We start from the raw sequence: 10,643 nt of genomic DNA on the forward strand, positions 1-10,643 counted from the left end.
TGTAACAAAGCTGAGCCCGGCTGAGTGCGTGTGACAGAGACAGGACTGAGCACCCTGGAGCCCTGGGCAAATGTGGTCTAGTGCCTGGAAACCATGTGAAGAGTAAGTTCCCACAACCCCAATCTAAGTAATACCCACTAAAGGCAACTCAGGCAATGGATGAGGAAAATGTCAATGTCCCCCCCAACACCCAAGCCCAGAGCAGAAAAACCCTGGCTCCATTGTCACATTTGAAGCGACTTTATTAGAAGGCTGCTTGCCTTTGACAAACTCCAGTTACAGCATAGACTATGCAGACCGGTGATTTTTGCATTGATCTTTGCATCCTATTTGGAATTTCCTCATCAGGCCATTCTGGGGCACTGGAGGCACAATTGCCAAGTGGTCAGCTGGCCACTCATTGAGCATGGGCATTTGCGGGCCAGGAGCGAGACCAGGTCACAGGTTGGGGAAGGCAGGCCACCCTGTCCTTCAGTCTTCACCCTCATGCCAAATTCCTGGTGAATGAAGCACCTCACTGCCTTGCAGTCCAAAAGGGCAAAATAAAGAAATCCTCCCAGTCTAGGAAAGAATGTCAAGCTGCCACCTTTCCCACTACCCTACCAGGCCTGAAGGGTCCTCCCTGTGCCTTTCCTTCTGTTTCCGGTGGGACAGACATGCTGTCAGTGTGGGCAGCAGGTAAGGTCACTCTGTGGCCACTTTTCCATCTTGTTTCCCCATGCCCCACCGGGTGGTGACAGGAAAACACAATCAACCATGAACATAAATATGAATAAAAAATGAACTTGAAAATGACAGGCTATTAATTAAACAAATCTATAAAAATAGTTAGGACATAACTCTGTTCAAATAAATACAAAATAAATAGGCTCCAAGCAGAGTGGTACACGTGTGGAATGTGAGGCTGGTCCCACTTGGCTCCACAGTAAGCAAACTGCCTACCCTGGGCTCAGTAAGTGTGGCACGTGCAGTGTCCTGCTTGTCCTTCTGAACCAAATCCTTTACCCAGTAAGACATAATTAAGGCCTTCAGCATCTTTTCCTTCTCATCAGGGCAGCAGACATGGGGCAGATACCCTGCCCACCCTCACACCACAGAACTGAACAATGAATGTGGACATGAGCTGGTGCCAGTCCTGACAGGGTTTAGGGGCAGCTCAGAGGACATCAGCCCATGCAGGCAGCCAAATCCTCTGGGTTCCAGGTTCTAGCACTAGCTTTCAGCAAAGCCATGCACCATGGTGTCAGGCAGCCGGTGCCTGACCTGGGCACATCCAGGTGGCCTTGCTGGTGAGCTCAGAATAGGCAAGGACATAATGGTACTTCTTCAGCTTCCTGTACCACAGGTCCACATGGATGCTGCAGCTTGGGAACCAGGTTTGGAAGAGCAGCACTGAGGGAAGATGGACAGAAGAACAAGAAAGAGTGGGGGCAGGCCCCTTTCCTACCCCAGTGCTTCAGTGGAAAGATATGAGGGGCACAGGAATGCTCTTTGGACCAGAGGAATGCCGTTTGGCTGAGGTCTGGCTGCGTGAACGAGATGGAAGAACTAAGCTGGCATCCAAGTTCGCTACCTGGCAGGCACTGCGGAAAATGTCCTGTCTCTAGGTGCAGGAGCCCACATCTTACTGACCCCTGGACCCCAAGGAACGTCCACAGGTCTTCCTTAGAAGAGACACAAAGGTCTGCCAGGTCAGCAGGACCAGCCCAGAGCTTGCCAGCTCCCTGCCCGTCCCCTGCGGTATCCTGGGTTTCACAGCTTGGGTAAGTCAGCTTAGTGTTGGCACATTCACAGAATGAGGTGGCCGCACACCCTGTGCTGCAGCCCAGGGTCACCAAGTCCGCCACCCTCCCGTCACCGAGACTGCACGCCCAGGGTGATCTTCAGGTTCTCGTAGACCACGTAGCTGATGCTCACAGCTGGAATCACCTTCATGAAGTTGGGGGCCAGCCCCCTGTATAGCCCGAAGGCCCCCTCAGTCCGCAGAATCTGTTTGAAGAGGCTGCTCATGGTTACCTCAGGTGCACCCTCAATGGAGGCTGTGGGAAAAAGGCCACTGGTCAGATGCCATGTTAGCCACTCCAAATGCTAGGATGTGAAAGCCAGCCCAGGACCAGCCTTACCTTGTGCCTGCATCCGGGTCCGGACCAGGGCTAGTGGGTAGCTGGCCAGCTGGCCACAGGTACTGGAGATAGTGCCACAGGCCAGGAGAACAAACACTCCAGGGTCTGCACTGTTTACTGCATAGCGCTGTAGCCAGGTATTTTTCAATGTCTAGAGGGAAATGGGATGCAGAAGTTAGCCTTAAAGAGCCAATGTGAGAAACATTGGGGGCTGGGACAGTTATTGGATCCACATGAAAGTTGCTTCCTATCACATGGGATCTGAGAAGCCAAAGTAACCTGATTCACTTGGCCTAGGCCTTGCTGAACTCCTGACTTGTCTGCCTTTAGCATCCATTGTCAGTTGAGATTCTTGGCTAGGACAGGAAGCAGAATGAGGAGAGTAGAGGGAGCACTATGTTCCTGGCTCTGTGCTCAAGTCTATGGAGGTATGTGAGTCCCCAAGTAGCCACTGTCCTTGGGTCTGCCTGCTGAACCTCTGGATCCTAAGAGGGTCCAGAACCTGGACAGAGTTTGGGCCTGCTGTGCAGAAGGTAGAGGGTGACAGGAGACCTTTGCAATAAAGAGCTGACTGCTATCTCTCATCTAAGCATCTCTATCACAGATGGTGTTGGCACCAGGCAGGTGCTTTAATTCCCTCTCTGTCCCAGGCCCTATTCCCAACAGGGCCTCACCTCATAGACAGCTAGGTCGATGCCAGCATAGGGGATGATTCCCAGCATGTTGGGGATGTAGCCTTTGTAGAAAGCAGCTACACCCTCTTTAGCCAAGATCCTCCTGGCGCAGTCCAGCATGCCCGCGTACTGGCCTGTTCTCCGCAGGGCCATTCGGGTCTTCAGAACCTGCAATGAGAGCGTCAAGAAGCATAAACAACCTATCCCTCTTTCTGTGCCATGTGTATTGCCCACTCCAGGATGGGTGGTCCTTACCTCCATTGGGTAGATACTACTCTGGGCAATGGCCCCAGCCAAGGAACCTGCCACAAGCCTTTCGTGGATCCTCAGCGTCTCCTGATCACTACCAACAAGGCGTTTCATCTAAAATAGGAAAACACAAAGGGATAGACCCAGAGGCCACAGCACTTCTAGTCCTGCCCTTCCTTTTACAGCCAGCTTTGGATGACACCTGTGACCCTGAAGCTACCTATGCTGTCCCCAAATGGAAGGAGGTAGTAAGAGAGCTGGGGTCATGCCCAGGCCATTGATCTTGCTGTCCTTTGGGTACAAACACTGGCTCCAGTTTCAGGGACCTGCATAAGCAGCTGCCAGCTGGCGACCCTCTCCCAGGTCCTCACCTGCTCATATGCCATGAATTTGATGGCCGACTCAGGGGCAATTTTGAGGACATTGATGCCATTGCCCCTCCAGAGTGACTTGGCCCCTCCTTCTCGAATCATCTGTGTGAATCCACCTATGATGCACATGTTGTTGCTGCGGGAGGCATGGACCTGAGGAGGACAGAGGTCAGAGGGACTCAGCAGGACTGAGGGAGACTCCACTGTCTACACTGGGAGGGGCCTTTTCAGAACACCTCTTCAGAAACCCTCTTCCCTCTGAGCAATTTAATGTCCTGAGGATTCAGCAGGCATGGCTGGGTGTATTTATTATTTCGTTTTATTTTATTTAGTTAGTTTTTGCCAGGTTCTCATACTATGTGGTGTGGGCTGGCCTTGATTTTCATCTTTCCCAAATGCTAGGATTGGAGGTATGCCCCACCAACCCAGATAGAACAGCTCTTCTATATATCCCTGGAATTCTGTTAAAAACAAAGTAAGAGGGAACTAGTCACACTTCTGTTTTCTCAGAGGCTCTGAAGGAGGAAATGGCTATTTAAGGCCACAGAGCTTGAAGGAGGGGCTAGCACATGCTTGACTAGACCTTAAAGCTCTTTCTTCTAAATCTTTTGCATAGGTCTGTTTCTGGACGCTACGGGGAGATCCCACTTAGTTACTTATGCCTGCAAAGCATTAACTCCAACTCCACTAGCTGGGGTGGGAAGTTCGGGCTTTTAAAGCAGAGCCCCAGCTGAGGGAGGGAGGAGAGGCTGAGCCACCAATGACCCATGAGTAAAAAAATCTGCTCACTTTCTTGCTCATCTGCATGAGCACTTTCAGTCTATCCAGAGAGGTTCTGGGGGATGTGCTGTTTCTGGGTAGGCCTCTTGACACAGAAAGTGCCAGACAGAAGCAAAATGAGGTAACTGGTCACTGTTCAGACAGACATCAAAGTCCACCAGTGTACACACATGTGGGCCATTTCACAATGCTTCCCTGACATCAGACAGGCTTATCTCTGCCCTGAGGACGTGGAGTTGCATGCTCAGCCAAGGTAAAAGCACTGCTTCTTCATGGCCTCTAGGTCATGCAAGGATCTGCTCCCCCTGCCCTCCATGAGGTATCTTATCCATCCTGAGATGCGCTTAAAGAATCAGGTCTTGCCACACGGTAAGTAACAAACCCAAGTAAGGTGATACGCAGCTGATGTTTCTCTGATAAAATTAGACCAGCTAAACGCAAAGGTCACCTAGGCCTGCATCTGCTGGTGCCTGCGAAGCACAAACTCCAATTTCATTAGCTGGGGTGGAAAGTTTGGGTTTTTAAAGCAGAGCCCCAACTGAGGGAGGGGGGAAACTGAGCCACCAATAAACTGGGTAAAAATCTACTCACCTGCATTAGCACCTTCAGTCTGTCCAGGGGGGCAGTGCAGGTTCTAGAAACTGCCCCTGCCCCACCTCCTGCCACCAGGTGCCTCCACCACATCCCCGTCTGCCTCTCCTCCACTGTGAACTCATCTGGGACTGTCAGATTCTCACCGACATCGAAGATCTGTGGGGAAGACAAGCAGAGACATAGCCAACTTTACTTACAACATCTGTGGCCAATGTGCTAGCCACCTGGCCATGGTCACTGCCTTCCATTCTCTCAAGTGAATGGTGAGGAAGGCAGGAACTTTCCCTTTGCCTTGACAGTGGCCGCAGCTCTTGACCTCGTACATGGTCTAGAAAGGAGCAGGTAATGACCAGGGAGAATGTCACAAAGCCCTGGGAAAGCTTTTAAAGGAAGCTCCTGGAACTTCCTGCAAAGACTTTAGGGCTACACACTATAAGGATAAGGGAAGATGGATACAAACCTTGCAACCTGACACAGAACCAGACTGCCAGCAGAACACAGTGTTACGCAAGGCCTAAGCAAGCAGGGTGCTGTGCTGCCTGCGTAATACCTTCTCTCTGGAACTGGTCCGAGCCAGCTCTGCTGACCTCTGGGCTGCAGGCCAGAGACACTCTAGCTGTTCTGAACCCTAGAATCAGCCACTCACTTTTCACCCAAGAAGCCCTGACCTGGCACTGTGGGTGCAGGGTGGATAAGGCAGGGGCAGCCCAGCCAAGAACACCAGACGTCTTTTAAGTAAAACCAACATTTCTAGTTGTAGAACTACATCTGTCTTCCTGAATATGAACCATGCTAACAGTAAAAAACAAAACAAATAAACAGTATGCAGGCCCTACAGGGCATGCTTATTAAAAACCAAACCCCCAAACCAGAGTCTAACTTTAACTCATGAGGCTCCTCTGTCTCAGCCAGGATATGTATTTTTGCCATAGAGAGAAAAGATTCTAAAAAAGAAACTCAGGGAAGGCGAGGCATTTGTAGCAAGGTTTCTTCCCCCAGTCCGTGGAGGGCAGACTCTGCTTCTTGAAGAAGCAGCATACAGAAGGAGATATTTGGAATGGACCGTAAAGGGCAGCGGCAGGTGGGGTAGAAAGGTACGCCCAGCACAGGGTCAAGGGTTTGGGCTGGGCACTGTAGGGAAGGCAGAGGAGCCTGTGGCTGGCAAAGGAGGGACATCTCACTGTATCATCACGACCCCCACCCAGCCCTAGATGGGGAAGGAATGAGGTTCCAAACAAAGATGGCTGCCCAAGTGGACAGTGGTGTGGGCCTCACCGTCGAGTGCTTCCAATACAGGATGATCTCAGGAATGTTCTCTACAGGGTGCAGGAGGTGGTAGTCCCTCCACTCATTCCAGTCGATGGTCATGGTACCATTCTTATCCATGCTGTAAGCAGAAGCAAGGTCACTTGAACATGTCTGTCAGCTATGTGACCCACAACCTGGATGGGATGAGGGCAGGTGCCATAGCCACCCAGGAAACCAAAGGCACCTTACCCATGGGAAAGGGTAAGGTGGCTCCATACCCCATTTTTCATAAAATGGAGATGTGCTGGTCCACAGGAACCCCATTCTGATCAGGGAGGGAGGCAATCATGGGAGACACAGATACTTACTAGGTGACAGGGCCCCAGAAGTGGCCCGTCCGTATTCTGACAGACAGACAAAGGAGGATGCAGAGGAGAGAGGAGAAACAACACAAATAAATGCATTGAGCAGGTTAGTAAAGCAAGCACACACCCAACGACACTCAGGTCAGCACAGCACGAGGAAGTGGGCAGAAAGAGGATCCTGGGTTGCTGTCCCTGTGACCAGCCGGCTGTCAGTCCAGCCAAGTATACTCTGTTCTATTCTCAGGGCTTTCTGGAAGCCATCTCTCTGGACAGCATATGTGGCTACAGAATAAATAACAAGCTCCTAGCAGCAACCCAAGTCAAGGACCACACATGGTACAAGTCTCCATCAGGCAGAGAAAGTGTTCCAGCGACACTCCTCACCAACGTGAAATGCCCACAACCAATCTTGTCATTTTAAGGGTTGCTGGTGGTGGGCTAATTCCAGATTTGGGACTCTTCCATGAGAGTAGGGCCGCAACCTCAGGAGAAGCTTGCTTTGGGAAGGGGCTTCTTATCCCTCCTTCTAAACACAGGGCCAGTTTCAGGGAAGAAGGTCAACACTGAGCAGCATGTAGATTAGTCCAAAAGCCATTAAAGCATCCCACAGAACAGAGTTCATCCACACTCACCTCTTAAGAATCTTCTCCGCCTGCTGTTCAGAGATCTTGACACCCAGGTCCCGCAGGGACTGCATGATCTCCTGAGCATCGATTCGTCCTGTGACAACAAGATCCATGAGCAGGGGCCGGCATTTGGTAAGCCAAGGTCTGCCTAGTTGAGGAGCTATAAGTAAACTCACCATCATTCTTTTTGTCCAGACTCTTGAACACCAGCCTCAGTTTTTTCTCATGATCTTGGAGGTAATGTACAAACTCTTCAAAGTCCAGTTGCCCATCAAGGTCCTTGTCACCTGCTTGCACAATTTTCTAGAAAAGCCAAAATAAAGGATTTGAGGTGTTGCTCACTAGCCTCTTATCCCAATGGGGAAATAACTGTTGTCCACAATGACCCAAGATGTCCTATCTCTATGGATATAGGAGCCCATGGGAATCATAGGGCATCATGTCAATTTACCCATATATCAGAGCCACTGTCCTGGTTCCCAAAGGCAAGGACCCACTCTGCTCTTTCCTGTGAGAAAGCCTTCAGAGAGGCCAGGTGCTCTTTCCAACATTCCCTAGACCAGCTTGTTACACAGCCAGGGTTAGTGGCTTGGCTCTCCTACAGAAGTCGGGGAGCAACCTACACTCCTGGCTGAGAGCTGGGGATAGCCTTGAAATCTAGAGTCCCTGAGGAACCCTGCTACTTGCTCCATCCCCTGTGTGGCATTAGCCCAATAACATTTGGTGGTAAGGGTAAAGGTGCAGACAATGCCTACTTGGCAGAAATGTTGCCAAGGAACACTGTGGAGGGTGTAGAGACAGACAGGGAGAGCCAAGGGTAACTATTCTTGGGCTCATGCTTGGCAGCACTGCCAGTCCGGTCCCTGGTCTCAGGGATACCAGATATAACCAAGCCTAGATTTCCAACCAGGCACTGAACACCAGGTTAGCTTTACTAATTTAGTGACCGAAGGCTTTAAGAGCCCTGATCTCAGTGGCACCCGGCTTAGGTGAGCTCTGCACCAGTTGGATGCAAAGCAGCTGGAGCTTCTCCTCTCAGCAGGGAATGGGGTTTGCAAAGGCCAGCAGCCAGCTCTAAGAGGTACAGCCCATTCTTTCCTATATATTACAAAGTACGGAACAGCAGTTAGAGAATGGGGTCCACAGGAAGCCATGGCTAGGGCCATCGAGTACATCTTCTGCTACCCTAAAGGTTAATCTCAAGACAGAGAGAACTCTGGAAAACATATGGGTCATTTCACCACAGAAGCACTTCAGATTTTGTTTGTTTTTAATTACAGTTAGCCAGGAGTGGTAGTGTGTGCCTTTAATCCCAGAACTCCAACAGCACAGAGGCAGGTGGACTCTGGGAATTCAAGGCCAGCCTGGTCTATCTAATGGGTTCCAAGCTAGCCAGAACCATAGAATGAGACTCTGTTACCCCTCCCAGGAAAGCTTTTTAATTCTACTTACCTACCTACCTACCTACCCACCCACCTATCCATCCATCCATCCATCCATCCATCCAGGAAAATGTTCCTGGTTCTCTTATGGATAAATCTATTCACTAGTCAAATCAACACATTAGGTCAAAGAGTTTTAAGCCAGCTAGGATTTAGAAACGGATGGACCATTGGCTAGCTTGCATTCCCAAAAGGTGGTCATCATGGTTTCCCTCTTAATTTAGCCACTGATTTTTGTGGGGACGGTAGATATATATCCCAAGGAGCCAACCATGTGATGGGTGAGGTTGGCATGTGGGACAGATGGACTGTATCTTATCTGCTAGCTAGGATTATGTTAACTTCTCACCAGCATCTGTGTTCTTAGCCAAGGGTCACCACCCCAGATGTCAAGTAGAAAGGTAAAAGTCTGTATGTCATTCAGGGAAGGAGGCACACAGAACTCTTTCTCTCTCTTGCTCCTAGGTTGCCTGCCATCAAAGTACTCTGTCCTGGGGTAGTGCCCATGACACAGACCACCCACAACTGTGCTGTGCTCTATTTAAAAATATTCCCCAACAGTTTGCTCTGTATCGGGATGTGTGTGTGTGTGTGCCCACCTATATTCAGCACTAGAGAGACTGAAGCAAGAGGACTTCTGAGAGTTTGAGGTCATCTTGGTCTACACACCAAGACCCTGTTTGAAGAAATGCCAAGAGTGGTGGCACATGGCTTTAATTCTAACACTAGGGAGTCAGAGAAAGGCAAATCTCTTTGTGTACCAGGCCAGCCAGGGTTATAGGGACACTGTCTTAAAAAGGTGGGGAGGAGGAAAGAAGACTTGCTTCTTCCCCCTTTACAATCACTCCATTCGGTGTGTCTCCATTCTGAGATGCACAAAACAGCACAGCAGCACTGGGGGGCGGGGGGGGCAACTTGAAATTTAGTGCAACATAAACCCCAAAGCCAAGTTCAGTTTCTCATTACACAAGGACCAGGATTACTGCTGCATCCTGTTCCTTGGGGCACCTAAGCACTTGAAAGTCCAAAAGGAAAGGCTGCCCTATATCCTAGCCTCTCCTTTCCGGTGTGCCTCTACAATCTGCCCCAGAGTCACAGAAACCTCCCACAGCAGTGACAAAGCCCAGGCCTCTATGACACCCTGTACATTTTAGGAGGCTTCATCTCAGCCAAGGAAAAAATCTCCTATCTAGAGATTCCATCTCCCACAAGTGCCTTCCTTCCCAGTCCAGGAAATTACATGAAAACCAGCCATTCCCATGACAGTGACACAGAACTGCTGGCTTCAGCCACAGAGGGCTGGGGAAACACCTACATTTCAGACATTCTTTCCTATCGGCCAGGAAGTCATGCCTAGGTACCATTCAACTCTTCATTAAGACCAGGCCCTGCCTGCCCCTCGTGGCGCCAGTTCAGCATACAGACCTGCTTCCATTGTCGGTATGTGGAGAATTCTTGAGAAGGGATGAAGACACTGAGTTTGAAGATGGATTTCAGCTCGGCGGGAAGCCCCTTAGACTCAAAGTACTGGAACTCAGTCTGAGCATCTCCAGCGATGGGCACATACAGGCACAGGCAGAGCATGCTGGTGAAACCCGGTGCTCAGCCACCACCAGGAGCAAGTACTAGCAGAAGTCAAGAGTGGGAAATGCCAGGGTTCCCAGGAAACTAGCAGATATGCCGGCCTCTGCTGTCACTGACTGCTTAAGTCCTGCCCTTTTACTTAATTGAAAAGAAATTCCGCCCACTGTAAGCCAGCCAGCAGCCAATGAGCACAGTCCTCAGCAGCCGGCAGTATCAGGTTGCTCAAGAGCAGAAGAGCAAAGATCAGTACTGACGTCACTGCTTGCAGAGTTAACTCTTGGAGCCCAGGCAGCCGGCACTACCTAGGGTTTCAGTCCCATGCCCAAACAAACCTTCACCCTGGCTGTCAACCCTTTCAAACAAACAAACAAACTGCCAAGTGTCTGTTTTCATACAAGGTCCTTAAATGCGTCACACTATATAGCAGCTTTCTCTGCTTAGTAAATCATTTCCAACTGAAAATTCAGTGGAAACAGAGACTGAATCAGAGATGTTGAAAACTGACCCAGGTTACTGCAGAGAAATCTGAATGCCACGTCCCCAGCTGTCCTGGAACAAGCCCCAACAATCCACAAGCATGCAGTTCC

At 50.2% G+C, this 10,643-nt stretch overlaps 1 protein-coding gene across 3 annotated transcripts; it reads right to left on the minus strand.

Annotated features, from left to right (window-relative positions):
- Positions 1 to 235: 235 nt before the first annotated feature.
- Positions 236 to 10,180, minus strand: SLC25A25 (solute carrier family 25 member 25). Of its 3 annotated transcripts, XM_080928222.1 has the most exons (10): positions 9,898 to 10,179; positions 7,207 to 7,333; positions 7,037 to 7,124; positions 6,067 to 6,178; positions 4,789 to 4,947; positions 3,418 to 3,570; positions 3,053 to 3,160; positions 2,798 to 2,965; positions 2,124 to 2,274; positions 236 to 2,039 (listed from the first exon to the last, which is right to left on the minus strand). In XM_080928222.1, exons 1-10 carry the CDS (start codon positions 10,054 to 10,056, stop codon positions 1,855 to 1,857), a joined length of 1,410 nt encoding a protein of 469 aa, XP_080784348.1. In that variant the 5' UTR covers positions 10,057 to 10,179; the 3' UTR covers positions 236 to 1,854. The 3 variants fall into 3 exon arrangements, with proteins under 3 accessions (XP_080784348.1, XP_080784347.1, XP_080784349.1); XM_080928221.1 differs by having other exon boundaries at positions 2,798 to 3,160; positions 9,898 to 10,180; XM_080928223.1 differs by lacking the exon at positions 9,898 to 10,179 and adding an exon at positions 7,482 to 7,593 and having other exon boundaries at positions 2,798 to 3,160.
- Between the last annotated feature and the right edge of the window lie 463 nt (positions 10,181 to 10,643).

This window comes from Micromys minutus (genome assembly GCF_963924665.1).
Source record: "Micromys minutus genome assembly, chromosome: 13".
Lineage (NCBI taxonomy): Eukaryota > Metazoa > Chordata > Mammalia > Rodentia > Muridae > Micromys > Micromys minutus.

What these genes read in the sequence shown, in the direction of transcription:
- SLC25A25 (XM_080928221.1), bottom strand. Translation starts at nt 10,056, where the DNA reads ATGCTCTGCCTGTGCCTGTATGTGCCCATCGCTGGAGATGCTCAGACT. An exon ending in CATACCGACAATGGAAGCAG is followed by an intron (nt 7,334 to 9,897) that starts GTCTGTATGCTG and finishes TGGCTTTTCTAG; the next exon opens with AAAATTGTGCAAGCAGGTGA. An exon ending in GACTGAAGGTGCTAATGCAG is followed by an intron (nt 3,571 to 4,788) that starts GTGAGTAGATTT and finishes TGTCCTCCTCAG; the next exon opens with GTCCATGCCTCCCGCAGCAA.